A 17703-nucleotide genomic window follows, 5' to 3' on the forward strand; every position below is an offset into this window, starting at 1 on the left:
TGTTATAGAGTAAGACATCTCAAAAAACGTGTCTTCCTGAATTTCTGATTAAGGCGAAAAAAAATTTCAACAGAAACAACACTCCTGTTGAATTCAGGCTTCCAGATGGCGCTGCATCCCTTGCCAACTTGACAGACAAACTAAATGAGGTTGTGCCTGATACTGATAAGAGAACAGTGAGAAAGATCAAATTTCGCAAAGATTGGATTTATAGTAATGGAAGGGTGAAATACAACCGGATTGAGCTGAAGACCGACGAAGATGTCAAAGTCATTAGAAGCAATCAGTTGCTCAACACTTTCAACCTCTTGATCAACCTCATTTTCAACGACGTCTTTCGTAGCACCTACATCAACAATATCTTAAAATTTAAAACATTATCAACATTCAAATCTATACCTTGATTTTCAATTGGAACATCTTTGAAAGTGATAGAGGTAGGAGCAATAGTAGTTGGGTCCATATCAACCATTTCTTCATCTTCGAAAATCGGATCTTTATTCTCAACTTTGTCGATGTCCTCAATGGTATAATCCTCCATGAATATGAAATCACGACTACGAATAAACTTCCGTTGAATCTGATCAAAGAATTGGTACCCAAACTCATCAAGTTCATACCCAACAAACACATATTTCTTTGACTTCTCACCAAATTTTTATCTATCATCCTTCAAAATATGCGCATAAGCCATGCACCCAAACACCTGAAGATAGTCGTAGGAAATATCTTTACCACTCCAAACATGATTTGGAACATCAAACTTCAACGGAACACATGGAGTGACATTTAAAAGATTATCCCCAAAATTATTTCGGCAAATTTGATTGAGAAAGTAAACATCTCACCCTTTCCACCAAAGTTTTATTCATTCTTTCGACTAACCCATTCAATTATGGTGTCTTTGGAGGAGACTTTTGATGACGTATACCTTGATCTTAACAATACTTGTTGAAAGGTCCTACATACTCTCTCCCGTTATCGGTTCAGATACACTTGAGATTTTTTCCCATTTCTCTTTCAACGGATGCTTGAAATGACTTGAAGGTATCTAACACTTGATATTTCATCTTCAATGTATAAGCCCATGTTTTCCGAGAAAAATCATCAATGAAAGTCACACAAAAATATGCATCACCAAGTGAACATGTCTTCATAAGACCACACATATCGGAATGTACTAAATCCAACACTTTCGATTTCCTCTTAGGTTTGGATAACATAAAGGAAACTTGTCTTTGCTTATCCGCCAAACGATGTGAACAATTTCTCAACTTTGCATAGGAAGCACCATACAACACATTATTTTTAGCCAAAATACTCAAACCTTTTTCACTCATATGACCCAAACACTTGTGTCATAATTCAGATGAGCTATCATTATCACAAGTGTTGATGTAGCGCTTCGAAACCCCAAGTTGAACGACATACAAGTTCAAATTCCTTTTTCTTTAGAAATCACCATTGAGCCTTTCTTTAACTTTTATCCATTTCCCGAAAAAGAATTATCATATCCTTCATTATCCAACTTTTCAACAGATAAAATATTGAATCGAAGTTCCAGAATATGTTTCACACCTTTGAGAACTAGAGTAATCCTACTGCTAGTTTCGACACAAATATCATTCATTCTAATGACATTAGCTTGCCCATTATTTCCCATATGAACAACCTCAAAGTCACCGGTCTCGTAAGTTGAAAAAAGATCACGTCTTCATTGGTTTGGGGATTGGGTGATTAGTCTTAGGTTTTGTTTGAAGATTAGCCGATGTTAAAATCTTTATTGGTTCTTTGTTAGCTTGGTAAAAACCAAGATAGGTTGAAGATTAGTTTGGTATTAAAATATTCATAGGTTATAAATCATCCTAGTCAAAATCCCGTAGGTTGTTTGGTTTGATTCATTATCGATTTATTTTGGCCAATTCTCACTTTGTCTATAATCTTTGATAGACTTTGATTCGTGATTTCTTCATTTTGGTCAATTCTCACTTTGTCTACAATCTTTGAAAGACTTTGATTCATGATCTACTCTTATGCCAAAGTACTCTTAGAATTTGCATATCCTCACTTGGGTCATCTTTAACTTTAGTTTCTTTTCTTGGTAGAGGACTTTTAACATTGAAAGTGACTCTCCTATCATGCTTCAGGCGTGACTATAACTAATTTACCATATTATATTGTCCAATAGAAAAATACACTTTGAATGGAGTATTAGCAGCTGATAATTTGTTTCATAAAATTTATAAATGAATTGTGTTTTGAATTTCGAGGATCAAAATGATATAACAATATTTCATCTCAAATTGTTCATTTGAACTTTTGGTTCATACTTTGAGTTGCTTATTCTATCCCCCTAATATTGAGAAAAGTTAATTTATCCATTGATAATCAACCTACTGGAATTTAAACAAGTATTCAATTATTGGACCAAGATAAAACCTAATATATGAGATTCATATAAAATGCATTTTCTCAACATTGTTTCAAAAACTCATCTTAGCGTACTATGTTTGAGCACTTGAATTATACACAACACATCCAAAAGTTTACTTAGATCAGAAGTAATAGATTATTAACCTAAAATAATTTGTAAGTTAAGGGTAAAATTATCATATACTAACTTATTGGCTTAATGCGAATAAATATCTTAATATCATATACTTTGTGTGTTTCAAATATCTAATTTAGAATTATGATATCATAAGTATCAACCATATAATTAACTTTAAACGTCTAAAGAATAGATATTCAATTCCATTTTTTATGAACACATGCTATATCATGTTTAATATCAGTTTTAATAATATATGTGATATTTATCAAGAAATTTCTAAAAATTCCAGAAAATTAGATCTTAGTCTAATTAGTTGAGAAAATAATTTCACAAACTTCTAGTTGTGAGTAGACGTATGCAATTATGGAGAAGATCATATCCAACAGAATTAGCTATTTTCGGGACTAAATCAAATCAGATATCTAAGGAAGAAAAGTCCAGAAGACATTGCTATTTAAGAAGACTCAATCTTACATTTAAAACATGAATTATGTGCGCAAAGACTAGGTTCTTTTGTTAGGGTTTGAGTCTTTGTAACTTGTATTTCACGCCAATTCCATAATAATTAAGTGTTATGGTAGAATCTTTGTGTACAACACTCTTTGTTTCAATAACTTGGCATAGTTGTTGGTTTGTCTTAGTTGATTTGTAACATTTAACATGCAATAGGGTTGTTATTGAAGTTGATCACTTGGGATTAGTGATTGAGAGAAAGTGAGAGTGGTTCTCAAATTTAAGGGGAGTCCTAAATATAAGTTCATTGGATAGTCTTGGGAAGAGGCATTGAACATCTTGAAATTGGTGTTCATAGAAGACTAAATATACTAAAGTACTGATAGTGAATTTCCTTTCTTGGGTATAGTGCCCAATAGACACATATATATATATATATATATATATATATATATATATATATATATATATATATATATATATATATATATATATATATATATATATATATATATATATATAATTTCACCAAACTACGTTACCAATATCTGTAATACTATCCACCTGTGCATGCAAAGTCTGGTTTAACTTGTTGGACCAGTTGTTCCAACGTTGTATCTAACATATGTCCCCTCAGGAACATAATTTAAGGAAGTTACGATCATCAATCGTTGTTAAAAGACCATTACTAGAATGGGTTCAAACTAACTTGTCATTAAGTTGTCCCTTTGAAATATAAATGAGAGTGATTCATAAGGCAATATCTAGGAACTGATATGTGATGAATTGCAGAATAATCCAAGCGTCTATGCCATTCAGGTATTCTACCTTAGTAGAAAGTCTCTTCCTATCTTGTAATGGTATGTTGATGAGCTCAATCTACAACTGTCCCAACTAGTTTTCATTCCAATAATTAATATTCTCCCCCGTTCCAATTACCATCTAATGTTTCCATTACTTTGTTTAGGATCGATTGGTTCCTGGCCAAATAGAAAAATTGATGTAATAGGTTTTAGGTAGGTTATTACAGAAATACCTGAATTTACGGATTATGGCACAATCTTTTAGAATAGTAATTTTTCAGGTTATACGAAGGAAAATGGTAGGGGTGGGAATAGGTCAGACCGACTAACAGGGGCCTATGACCCATCCTACATAGGCCTAGGCCAAGCCAGACTTTTTAGATAAATAAAAAAGGCCTAGGCTTTTTCATAAGCCTATTTAGCTAAAAAGGCTAGGCCACGGGCCATATAAAAAGTCTTTTAAGCCTATGAGGCCGGCCTATTTAAATAAATATTAATAATTTTATTATTATTATTATATTGTATTTTGTACTTTGAATTAAAATATAAAAATAAATCTTATTTATCTTGTAGAAATTATGAAAATAAGATGAAAAAAATCTTATGAACAATGTCATAAGTTGCTTCCATAAGTTCTCTCAAACAAATAGTATCATAAAATTTATGCTACTAAGTAAACTCAAATAAGTCAATACAAACAAACATTTAATCCCACTGATCTTTTAATTTGTTAGTCTATATAAATTTGAGATGAATGACGTATTTACAAATGCTCAAATAAAATAGGTTTTTAAGTAGGCTAATAGGTCAATCAGACTTCAAAAAGACCGAACTCAAGTCAAAAAATAAGCCTACTATAGACTACAAGTCAGACTTAAGCTTTAAAGTTTTTAGCATGTCAAACTCAAGTTTAACAAAGCCTATCTCGGCCCAACTTATTCTCATTCCTAGAAATTAATTAATTGATTTGTTTTCATACAATGTCCAAAGAAAATTGATATTATAATAATTAAATAAACTAATGCATGTTCATTTGATTTGATAAGGACAATTTCCAGGTTCACTGTTTAGAGTAAGTATATCACAATTGATGATAATATAATAAAAATTTGAAGATAAAATGTATTTAAATATCTTTTTATAGAAACACATTTTAATGGATTCAATTTTTTTTATGTATATATTTATAACTAAATATATGTACAATTTTAAAAAATAATTAATTCATGGACTAAATAGGATGAAACACGACCACATTGAAATTTTTCCTCAAAAAACAAAAATGTCCACATTGAGAATTTAATAAAGATAACGGTTACATTGTTGTAAAGTGTGACGTGTTTCTGAGTGTGAAGTTCAAAGATTTGGTTCTCTTCATTGCATTTTTGCATTGAACTGAGTCTATTTATCATCTGATAACACAGAGAGGGAGAAGAGAGAACAAGAAACAACAATGGGTGCTGTCACACCATCTTTTGCAACAGAATTAGCATCACCTGAAGCTAAAATTACTGGCATTTTCACCTATCCAATTAAGTCATGCCGTGGCATTTCTCTTCCTCATGCTCCTCTTACTCCTTTTGGTACCATACTCCTTCTGGTGTTTTTTTATTTGAATTAAGTGGAATTTTTTATTTAATATTTTTACTTGTTAGGATTTCGATGGGATCGACAATGGGTGGTTGTGAATTCGAAAGGGAGGGCATGCACGCAAAGAGTTGAACCAAAGCTTGCTTTGGTTGATGTTGAACTTCCACCTGAGGCTTTTCTTGAACACTGGAAACCTACCACTGATTCCTTCATGGGTATATCACATTTTTCTTATGCTCCACCATAATATATCATATTCTGTGCTTATATATTTTTTTCACTAACACCTTTAGATTTTGTACTTAATCGATTTGAGATTGGTTGTTGGTTGTGTTTCTAATCAATTACATTTTACCTAACATTTAATCGATTAAGATTATCATAAATGGAAAATGTAAACTCTTTTTGAAGATAAGGTATATGCTTTCATAGTAGTGGGGCTAGCTGGTGAGTTTGTCTTTTTTCTTTTTTCTTCCTTTGTTTAGTTAATGAAAAGTGTCTCATTCTTCATTTTACAGTGTTGAAAGCACCTGGAATGGAACCTCTCAAAGTTTGTTTGAACAAACAGTATCAAGTAGTAGATGAAGTTACAGTCTGGGAATGGACCGGCCCTGCCTGGGATGAGGGATCCGAAGCATCGCAGTGGTTCTCGGATTATTTAGGAAAACCTAGTAAACTGGTCCGCTTCAATACTGGTAACGTCTTTGAAAACTTATAGAATAAGAAAACGGCGATAATAATGTTTAGAAGGATTTGTTACTTTAGACTCGTAATGATTGGTAAAAAGACTATCTTTGAATTTTGGGTTGAGTGGACCTAACTCAATTTTATAAACATACTTTCTGGTCATAGCAGAAATCTGATAGCGTTTAGACTGACAGATCTTGGATATGTTGTGATGCCATCTTATAATTTTGTGTTGGGCCTAACTCAATTTTACAAAACCGACTTGTAAAGTGAGTACTTCTCCCAGTTATAAACATATGTTCAAGCCATATCTCATCTAATGTAGGACACTAACACAGTCTATAACAGTTTTGAGAACACATGAATAGTACTACTGTACTAGGATTAACTTGTTGCTTTTATAGTATGTGTTGTTTAAAATAATGTGAAAAATTTTCAATTTAACATATAGCTTGTAATGCACAATGGTTCCATGAACCTCAGTGGCTATGTGCATGACATATATACCAATGATAACTCTTGAGTAATGTTTTCAATTGCAGCTTCAGAAGTTAGAAACGTAGACCCTAATTATGTTGAGGGACAGCAGCAGATCTTCTTCAGTGATGGTTATCCATTCTTAATCGCATCTCAGGTCAGGCCAGTTGCAGCTGAGAAACAAAATTGAAATTTACTTATTTAAGTCTTTACTTTTTACTTTTTATTTATTGCTTTCAGGAATCACTGGATGCACTAAACAAGCTTCTGGAAGAACCGATACCAATGAATCGTTTCAGACCCAAGTATCAATTTGTTCATATCTTCTCATTGCCTGTTGTCATATTTATATCATTTCACAGTATAGGTTACAAGTTGAGATTACATAATTGAAGTTTTTGTGGCACATGGTGCAGTATCCTTGTTGAAGGTTGTGAACCATATGCTGAAGACTTGTGGAGAGATATCAAGATAAGCAGCTTTTCATTTCATGGTGTCAAGCTGTGTGCCCGTTGTAAGGTACAAAGTTCTACTTAATAATTTCTACCTGTCATATAGCTAGATGATCCTTAAGAACATAGAAAACTATATCAATGATAATAAATTAGATATGTGAATCCATGTTTTCCTAATATTTCATAATCTAGTTATGCATCCAACTTTATTGATGATGTTTATAATATGGTCAGGTACCAACAGTCGATCAAGAGACAGCAATATTTGGAGCTGAACCAACTGAAACTCTCATGAAAGTTAGGTCTGGCCATGTCTTGAGACCAAATGCAAAAGACAAAAACAAGGTGAGACATTGAATCATCAGATTTTCAATTAATGTCCCCTTGGTTTCATTGATGTCAAGTGACATGTGAAATGCTTGTGTAGGTCTACTTTGGTCAACTTACAGTGTGGAACTGGAAGGATTCTTCTGCTGAAGGGGACGGAAACGTGCTTAAATTGGGAGATCCTGTTCACATCAACAAGAAATTCTCTTCTCCATCAGAAGCAGCTGCTTAAAAAGCTACAATTACACAAATGTCATCAAACACGAGTATCAGTGGCTATGATGAAATAAAGTGATTACATGTACATGATTGATGAACATTGCTTTGAGTAGTTGTAAATTGTAATGCATCTATTGTATCTTGTATCCATTTAATAACATGACAATAAGCATCATGCAAAAAAACAAAAAATTATATTGTCTACAAGCAGCTGCTTAAGTGGCTATGATGAAGTTAAGTGATTATATTTACATGATTGCTGCATATTTATTTGAGTGGTTGTAAATTGTAATGCATCTATTGTATCTTGTATCCAATTAATAACATGACAATAAGGATCATGCAAACAATAAAACACCTTTTTAGAGTGTACTTTCGGTGAGTACTGTAGATGCTACTCTACTTGTGATAAAATATGCAAGATGACCTGATATGTAGAAAAATAATAGTTTATTTAGCTGAGTATGTATTGACGTGAACTCTGATGGAGAAGCCAGCGGAGAGGTCGGCTCTTACGTCTACGAAATTGGCTACACGTCTCCCGGGTATGGCTCATCACTTGAATGGCGTCCTTCTAGAGTGTGTGATGTTCAATGCGTATATCCGGGCTGACAAGTCTGTAGTGAAACCCAGAACAAAGTTAACCAGAATAAAAGAAAGTCTCGACCAAACTTAAACTTTCTTGAATTCGAACACGAATTATTAAAAGGCAGAATTATTAAGAGGCATATGGTTCGGTGGAAAAACTGGAGGGTGACTTGTTGAAATGACTAGCTTTGAGTTTGTTCTACAAAGCTCCTATGAACATTTCTTGGTTGGGTGGACCCACCTTAATGGTCCTTTTGTTGAATCTTGCATGAAAAAAATTGGTAAATCAGCTTGTTTAGATCACCAAGAACTTAATAAGTTGATATACCATCTCATTTTAGTGTTGATGGCAGTGTTATGCTTTTGTGGGTCTCTTTTTATGTTGAAGATTACCAGTGATGGAATCTTGAAATTATTTGGGTCTGGTGTGTCCCATATTTTGTCAGAGAGGGGTTAGGGAGCTAAATTCTTTGTACCATTTGGCTAGTTCATGATAGAGAGTTAATATAGTTTATTTAGTATTTTATATTAGTTATTGTTTTGTAATAATTCTAGGATGTTCTTAGGATCGATCTTTTAAGGGTGTTGAGTTGGGCTTTTATAAGTTTGAGTTTTATTTAATTATCTATTAGGAATACTATATATGTAGTCCTTGAGACATGGAATCATTATCAAATGAATGAAAAAGTTATATTTTCTTAGTTTATCTTATTTTATCTTCTTAATCCTTAGTTTTCTCTAGTTTTGTTAGGGTTACAATCTAGCTTCCTAACAGTTCACTTCTTGCATTATTGTTGAATTTGCAAAACATTGTCTTGTAGAGTTTCGTTGTGGCGACATAATTTTTCCATAATAAACTGCCTCTCGACTATGTGTCTGTTTGGTAGCAAAGTACACCATCGTCACCTCACGTTTAACCCTCTATCTACCGTGATTATCAAAAGTTACAAAAGCAAGCTTCTACAAAACGTGCGGTAACACCGTAGTTTTTCTCAAAAGCTAAACATAGGCTATGGCTTATTGGTCACTACTGATGGTGGTGGCGTGTCTCACCATTATGGAACGGTGATCATGCTAAGGAATGTTTAAGATAATAGTATGGTCTAGATCTGTTTTAGAAGGCCTCATGAAAAATGACAACATTACTTCTAGGGATGGCAACGGGTCGGGTGCGAGTTTCACACTATCCAAACCCGCACCCGAAATCGGCACCCGAACCCAAACCCAAATCCATATGCTATTCGGGTGGCAAACTAACACCCACACCCACACCCGTTGGGTTCGGGTTTTCTCACCCAAACCCGCAACAAAATACATAAAATAAGCGGGTGTGATTTCGGATTTCGGGTGCGGATTTCACAATACCCAAACCCGCACCCGAAATATCGGGTGGCACCCGAACCCAAATCCATTCAACTCGAGTTTTCATCCGTTAACTCGGGTTCGGGTGGGCCCCGCGGGTGCGGGTCTGCTTGTCATCCCTAATTACTTCGAGTGAGTATATTAGTCGTTACGCTGCATGTGATAAATGTTTGAGAAAATATGGTAATCAAATGATTTAGAAGGGAGGTTGAATAGACTATTCTTTAAATATTAGGTTTCAAAAACATTTGTTTTTGAAAATGATTTAGAAGGGAGGTTGAATAGACTATTCTTTAAATATTAGGTTTCAAAAACATTTGTTTTTGAAAATCAGAGTTTAATAAAAATGTTTAATGCAACGATATATATATATATATATATATATATATATATATATATATATATATATATATATATATATATATATATATATATATATATATATATATATATATATATATATATATATATATATGTATGAGGAGGGATCAAATTACACCCGAAGAGTTACACCACGAGCTATATATATATATATATATATATATATATATATATATATATATATATATATATATATATATATATATATATATATATATATATATATATATATATATATATATATATATATATATATATATATATATATATATATATATATACATGAATGGAATGATTACATATAATGACGCGATGATCACAAAATAGAATGGGATCATGGTGAAATTACTAAACAATCAGATAACAATGAATCTAACTTCGAACATACACAAGAAATGTATTTCAAATTTATTAATTGATAAGAATTCTACAACCATGATTTTCAGGTTTAATCACTAAGAAGATCCTGCATTGGCTTTGTCTAACACAAACCTACTTTTACACAAGAAATCACTACGAAATCATTACAAAGTAAAAATAACATGAGATTAGAGAGAATGTACACAAGTTTTATAATGGTCCAACGCAGTCTTCCTCACTAGATATTACTTACAAGACCTTCTGAATCCATCTTCAATTGATTTGTAGCGAAAATGTTCTACTAATATTAAAAAAATAATTTGTTTACTAAGGTTATGTTTGGGAGTTTGGAGGGGATGAGAGGGAAGGGCTTTAGAAAATAGAAAGAATTTAGTGAAAAGAATAAAAAGATTTTGGGTAGGAGGGTTTTGGAGGGTTTGATTTTATTAATAACACCAAAAACCCCATAAAATTGGGGAACTCAACAATTGTATTGAAGGAGGATTTTGGAGGGTTTTGGAGGGCTTACATAAATTTTTCAAATATCTTTTAGGTTATTATACTATTTTGAAAATTAAAAATTTTGTAATGATAATGACTCTTTTATCAATTTAAACAAAATCATTTTTTCAAAAAATGTCAAATATTTTTCTATATTTTTTTAAAAATTCGTTTTCGGAAGCCTTCCCCTCCCCTGTCCTCCAAACTCTCAAACATAGCCTAACTAAATTTCATGAAACATATGACCACGTTGATAGTTTTCCTCAAAAAAAAAATCCACATTAAAAATTGAATAAAGAAAAAGAGTAATTAAACAGTTGTAAAGTATGACATATTTCCTTGTGACGTGGCTCTTAGAGTGAAGTTTAAAGCTTATTGCATATTTTTGCGTTGATCTAACTCTATTGATCTTCTAACACCAAAGAGAAAGAGAAAACAAGAAAGAAGAAAACATGGGTGTAGGATCATCTTCAACACCAACTCTTGTAACAGAATTAGCATCACCTGAAGCTAAAGTTACAGGCATTTTCACCTATCCAATTAAGTCATGCCGTGGCATTTCTCTTCCTCATGCTCCTCTCACTCCTTTTGGTACATTATTCCCTCTTGTTGTGCTTTTTTATTTGAATTAAGTGGAATTTTTTATTCAGAATTTTTACTGGTTAGGATTTCGGTGGGATCGACAGTGGGTGGTTGTGAACTCGAAAGGAAGAGCACGCTCACAAAGAGTTGAACCAAAGCTTGCTTTGGTTGAGGTTGAACTTCCACCTGAAGCTTTTCTTGAACACTGGAAACCTACCACTGATTCCTTCATGGGTATGTTACATTTTTCTTATGCTCCACCATACTATATCATATTCTGTATTTATTTATTTTATCCATTAACACCAATATTAGACGAGTTAAGTTTATAAGTAGAGTATATTTCACCTTAAAATTCGGTTTTTTAAGGTTGAATCAGGCTCAACGCAATGTTAAGAATATGGTATGACTATGATTGGTAAGCACATAAAAATTCTTTTTCTTATAGACGGAACCTTTAAACATATTTGAGATCCAAGAGATTAATCTTTGTAGTTGCATAACGAGTTTGAATCTTCTGGTTCATAATTATAAATTTTTAGTTTTTTACATATTTCCGATTTCTTTCCTTATACGGAAAAAAGCCATACTAGTGAGAAAAGAGAGATATCACAGCTGGGTAGATGATATAAGGTATGTGCTTTCATACCAGTGGGGCTATTTGCCTATCATAAATAGAAAATGTAAACTCTTGTTAACAACATCCAAAAGAGGACATAGTGAAGGAACTTTCACCACTTTGTTTCTGTCATAGTCTTCACAAAGAATCCTCAAAATCAAAATTGGTATAAAGCAAAATGAGTGACTCATCCCCTTTTTATGAACAGCTCCAAAAATATTACTTTTTCTATAAGAATTTTGAAGCCTTTATAAAACAGGACTAAATGTTAGGATAAATTGGATCTTATGGCATTAACATTAATGGAAAATGTAAACTCTTTTTGAACAACATCCAAACGAAGATGTGAAATAAAAGTTATTGATGTCTTAAGAGATGTGAGCTAGTGCCTAATAATACATCAATTGCTTTCCTAAACTTAATTCAATGAAAGAAGTTACACCTCTTTGTCTCAATCATAGTCTTCATAAAGAATCCTCAAAACCAAAATTAGTAAAAAGTAAAATGAGTGACTCATTTTCTTTTTTTATACTCCAACAGACTTTTGAGTAATTTGCATATTCTTCATGATCACGATTTTCTTTTTTCTTCTTTGTTTGTTCGGTTAATGAATAATGTCACTTTCTTAATTTTACAGTGGTGAAAGCACCTGGAATGGAACCTCTCAAAGTTTGTTTGAACAAACAGCAGTATGATGTTGTAGATGATATTGGTTTGTGGGAATGGACCGGCCCTGCCTGGGATGAGGGAGCTGAAGCATCGAAGTGGTTCTCGGATTATTTAGGAAGTCCTTGTAGACTGGTCCGCTTCAATACTGGTAATGTCTTTGAAAACTTCCATAATAAGATAACGACGATTATAATGTTTAGTTGGATTTGTTACTTTAGTCATCTTAATAATAAATAAAGGACTATCTAAGAATTCTGAGTTGTGTGGACCTAACTCAACTTTACAAAGCGAGTTTGTAAGATGAAGACAACCTTCATTTATAAATATACATTCAAGTCATAGCAAAAACCTGAGAGCAATAGTCTGACAAATCATGATGATAATTCTCTAGTAATGTTCCAAATGCAGATTCACAAGTTAGAAATGTAGACCCTCGATATGTTGATGGACAGCAACGAATCTTCTTCACTGATGGCTATCCATTCTTACTCGCATCTCAGGTCAGGCCAGATGCAGTTGGGAAACAAAGGCGATATTTACTTATTTAAGTCTTTACTCTTTACATTTCATTTATTGCTTTCAGGAATCATTGGATGCACTAAACAAGCTTCTGGAGGAACCGATACCTATGAATCGTTTCAGACCCAAGTATTGATTTGTTCATCTCTCCTCATCACCTGTTGTGATATATATATTATTTCATAGTATATGTTACTAGTTTAGATTTCATAATTGAGTTTCTTGTGGCACTTGATGCAGTATCCTTGTTGAAGGCTGTGAACCATATGCTGAAGACTTGTGGAGAGATATTAAGATAAGTAGGTTTTCATTTCAGTGTGTCAAGCTGTGTGCCCGTTGTAAGGTAGAAAACTAAGGAAACTAATTCATTTTTTTCTTTTATTTCATAACCTAGTTATTTATGCATCCAACTTTCACTATTGATGATGTTTATATTATGGTCAGATACCACAAGTCAATCAAGAGACAGCAATATATGGTACTGAACCGACGGAAACTCTCATGAAAGTTAGGTCTGGCCATGTCTTGAGACCAAATCAAAATAACAAAAACAAGGTGAGACATTCAGTCATGAAATATTCAATGAATGTTCCTTTGGTTTCATTGATGTTAAGTGACATGTGAAGTGCTTGTGCAGGTCTACTTTGGTCAGAAAACAGTGTGGAACTGGAAGGATTCTTCTGCTAAAGGGGATGGAAACATGCTTAAATTGGGAGATCCTGTTTATATTATCAAAAAATATCCTTCTCTAGAAGAAGCAGCAGCTTAAAAGGCTACAGTGTCACAAACATTGAGTATGAGTGGCTATGATGAAATAAAGTGATTATATTTTCATGATTGCTGAACATTGCTTTGAGCCGTTGTAAAATGTAATGCATCTATTGTGCCTTGTATCCAATTAATAACATGACAATGACAATAAGGATCATGCAAATAATAGGGTTGTCTTCTTTATCAAACATCATGTTGCCACTAGAGTTTAGAGAGGTTAAACAGCAAGTTTGATATGTTTGAGAAAAAATCTAATCAAATTAAATTTAGGTGAGAAAATTTGAATTAGATTTCAAACTTTTCTTAATCAACTTTTTTTCAAACTGAGGTGGAAAGCAGATTACAGCGGTTACACAACCGTTGCTACGAGTATCGATAGTGTTGTAATTGTGATTTTATGTTTTACATTTGAGTAAGGGAGTCATACAATATTTATGAACTAATATAGTACTAAAAAAAACGTATTATATTTAAAATAATATAATTTTTTATTGTATTTATAATTAATATTATGGGTTTTTATTTAAATTCTTTCTAAAAAACTCGTTTAAGGCTGGCTAATTGATCGCGACTTTGCGTGTCTATAAATTTGATAACTGCAAGTGCACAGTCGTGTCGTGTAGTTTTAAAAGATATCGAATCCATAGGGACTATGAATCGATCTACCGTTATCTAAGGTTATTATGTAAAGCTAAGGCTACTAATATTTTGATTGTTTCTAAAAGGGAAGGTAATCGTGAATTCTAAGAAATATAATAATAACGGATATCAGTATGTATTTCGTCTAACTTAGGTGATCCGAAGGTCCATTGGCTATGGTATTCATTCGATTAAAGATCTTTATTAATTTAGTTGATTAAAAGTCCTCCTCTCAAACTCTCGCTTTGTTGATTTAGACCACTATCCTAACTCATAATGTACGCTCTCGTCATCCCATTAGATTTAGAAAAGCTTTTTGAAAAGAACTTAGTTAATAAAATGCTTGCTTTATGAAGTCGTTATCTACTTAAATCCCCTAGTCTCAAACTCTCGCTCTGTTGACTCGGTTCATGCTAGTATTCCCTAAGTACGCTATCGCCATCCCGCGTCAGGTTTAAAAACACTTTTTGAAAGTAAATAATTTCTAATTAGTTTTAATACGCTTTCGCCATCCTTAAAACTAATGTCCTATGTCTACTATCCAGTTAAGAATCTCAAACTCTCGCTCTATTGATTTTAACCTTAGTCGGCCTTAAAACCTCAAACTCTCGCTCTACTGATTTTAAGACTTTAATAATTAAATTAGACATAAAACCAAAAACAAGTGATATTTAATAAAACATAATTAAGTCAATTTATTTTGGATCCCACAGTTAACTTACTTTACATACCGATATCTTAATTAATTAGCCAGACATATTGATACAGTTAAACATGCATAAATTTGTTCGGTTTATAATGAAAGGCATATTAAAAGGCATACAATATATCATGCAATTAAATAATATAAAGGCAATAAATAAATAACCTGAATAAAATAAATCTGAAATAAATCTGGATCTTGGAGTACTCGAACTTCCGCCACAGGTCGGCTGGATCATTCTTCGAAAATTATTAGGCGTAAAATTTAAAGGCAAGGAAAATAAAACTAAATCTAACGTAAGGTTAGATCTATAAAAGGTTCACAACAATTTCCGGTGTAGAAATTGTTATGAGAAAAAGAAAGCAAATGAATAAAATGCGGAGGAAAATAAAATGCTTGAGAAATGAATTCGGCAGCATTTCGTTAGAAAAATTTCGGACCTGGAGAACTGAGGTATCAGTCTCCTTTTATAGGTGAGGATCTGCAGATACGTTGCTTGAAAATAGGGACTTCGGACTTGGGACTCGGAGACACACGTCTCCACTTTTTGAGGAGACCCAGGCAACGGACTTGAGACGTGCGTCTCAAGTGGAGGAAATTTAGGAACGGTTGGAGACGGGCGTCTCCATTGCGTGACGTGGCGTGGACGTGGAAAGTGGAGTGGGAGACGGACGTCTCCACTCTTTACTTGGTCTTCTTCAAATGTGGGCCACACGCAAATGATCATGTCTAGCTCCTTCGTGGGCTGGGCTTGCATCTTTGCATAATTGGGTCTTCTTTGCACCTCTTTCTTACTTCAACACCTCTCTTTCATCTTTTAAGAGTAAATAATAATGATTTTTGCTCCATTTCTTCTTCTTTTCGCTAATAGTCTCAATATGAACGTAATACCTGAAACATCGCAAATACCCGCATAATATCATAATAAAACAATATAATTAAAAGAAAACGCTAATAATACTTATGGATTTTAAGCTAAATATACGATATAAAATCGTGTTATCAAACTCACCCAGACTTGAACCTTTGCTTGTCCTCAAGCAAATAATAAGATAAAGACAGGAAGACAGTGAAATGAGATGCATATCCGCCACGTCGTTCGGGTCGTACTCAGCCACAGAGTGTTTTCGTCGGAAACTTATGAGATGAATCTTAGCAATAAACTTACAGTAGCGACACTAGACAACTCCCAGCGTGCATACCAATCTGAATCATGCTATCATAGCTCGACTTTGACTTGTCACCTTGTTTTACCCGTTTCATCCGCGTGCAATCATATTAAGCCCATTATCTTGACACGCACATAGCAGAGTAGCCGGTTAGTGACTATGATCCTTTTATGGAGTTCTGGCACATTTATGTGGTATACTCCTTAGCGCTCATATGTGGATTGTGGGGAATCGAACCATATTCCTTCCTACTAAGTTCAGTACCAGGTAACTTCTGAACCAATCAACAATGTGTTTTTAATATTTGAGATTTGTGACCATTAGGTTAAATGATCGTGTGAGGATCACCTTACTTAGTAGGTACATTTCTGTTGGCAGTTAAGCATATAATAAAAATTATATGGATCATACACTTATATTCATCGACTCTCTGCGTAGTTGGTGTCTAAGACGGTGCCGACTGCTAGAATAAACTAATAAAGGTTACTTCAAAATTAAATTCAATGGTTTCGGTATAAAGGGTATTCAAATCGGTTACGCATACTTGGGGGTTTTAGAGTGTCGGGACGATAAGGGTATTGTCTCGAATCTTTACTCTGGTTTCTATGTATAAGGTAAGTAGCTTCATACTTCTCGAACGTGCGGGGTTATGCGTTTATCGTTTGAAATAATTTTTGTTATGGCTCAAGAAAATGGAAAAATTATAATAGACACGGGAATATGCATATAAGACTTAAAATTTCATAAATATGCTTTATTGAATTTGAAAAGAAACGTTACAAGGAAAGGAAATAAAGGAAAAATAATACTAAAGCGAGTAATACGACTCCCCCAGACTTAATCGATGCAGTGTCCTCAATGCATAGGAACTACTCCTCGTTATTGCGGTTGTGAGAACTGCTTGCACCTCTTGTACGAACACGTCGACGTCTATTAGTAGGAGAGCCATTGGCACGAAGGTTGAGATCATTCAATTGTGTAGCAATTTCAGTGTAGTGGCCTTCGGTCCTAATAGCATAGTCACGGTGCTCTTGTTGCATTTCTCGAATTAGCCTTAATGTTTCGTCTTGATTTGTTTGCATAGCTTGAAAGAGTTGGTCTTGACGTTGAATTGCAGCATACATAGCATCGAGAGTAATTGGCGGAGGATTATTTTGAGGAGGTTGGTTAACATCGAAATCATTATTTGCTTGGTTGAACACTTGTTCTATTTCAACTACCGGCTCATGATGATGTTCAGGTTGGTTTTCTTGAGGAACTTCATTAATAAGCCTC

General features: G+C 33.6%; 2 protein-coding genes across 2 annotated transcripts; both read left to right on the forward strand.

Moving 5' to 3' along the window:
* The first annotated feature begins 5164 nt into the window (after positions 1 to 5164).
* LOC131633812 (uncharacterized) lies at positions 5165 to 7816 on the forward strand. The gene is made up of 8 exons (XM_058904495.1): positions 5165 to 5393; positions 5466 to 5615; positions 5919 to 6095; positions 6630 to 6721; positions 6805 to 6869; positions 6981 to 7083; positions 7254 to 7364; positions 7447 to 7816. The coding sequence occupies exons 1-8, from the start codon at positions 5264 to 5266 to the stop codon at positions 7576 to 7578; spliced, it is 960 nt and encodes a 319-aa protein (XP_058760478.1). The 5' UTR covers positions 5165 to 5263; the 3' UTR covers positions 7579 to 7816.
* A 3314-nt stretch (positions 7817 to 11130) lies between these two features.
* LOC131633811 (uncharacterized) lies at positions 11131 to 14153 on the forward strand. Its single transcript, XM_058904494.1, has 8 exons — positions 11131 to 11348; positions 11424 to 11573; positions 12596 to 12775; positions 13036 to 13127; positions 13211 to 13275; positions 13387 to 13489; positions 13591 to 13701; positions 13784 to 14153. Exons 1-8 carry the CDS (start codon positions 11210 to 11212, stop codon positions 13913 to 13915), a joined length of 972 nt encoding a protein of 323 aa, XP_058760477.1. The 5' UTR covers positions 11131 to 11209; the 3' UTR covers positions 13916 to 14153.
* The last annotated feature ends 3550 nt before the right edge of the window (positions 14154 to 17703 follow it).

Source organism: Vicia villosa, unplaced genomic scaffold (genome assembly GCF_029867415.1).
Source record: "Vicia villosa cultivar HV-30 ecotype Madison, WI unplaced genomic scaffold, Vvil1.0 ctg.001178F_1_1, whole genome shotgun sequence".
Taxonomy (NCBI): domain Eukaryota; kingdom Viridiplantae; phylum Streptophyta; class Magnoliopsida; order Fabales; family Fabaceae; genus Vicia; species Vicia villosa.

Coding starts and splice junctions, on each gene's coding strand:
- LOC131633812 (XM_058904495.1), top strand. CDS start 5,264: ATGGGTGCTGTCACACCATCTTTTGCAACAGAATTAGCATCACCTGAA. Junction 6,870..6,980: donor ATGAATCGTTTCAGACCCAA/GTATCAATTTGT, acceptor CACATGGTGCAG/TATCCTTGTTGAAGGTTGTG. Junction 7,084..7,253: donor AGCTGTGTGCCCGTTGTAAG/GTACAAAGTTCT, acceptor TAATATGGTCAG/GTACCAACAGTCGATCAAGA.
- LOC131633811 (XM_058904494.1), top strand. CDS start 11,210: ATGGGTGTAGGATCATCTTCAACACCAACTCTTGTAACAGAATTAGCA. Junction 12,776..13,035: donor ACTGGTCCGCTTCAATACTG/GTAATGTCTTTG, acceptor TTCCAAATGCAG/ATTCACAAGTTAGAAATGTA. Junction 13,702..13,783: donor ATCAAAATAACAAAAACAAG/GTGAGACATTCA, acceptor GTGCTTGTGCAG/GTCTACTTTGGTCAGAAAAC.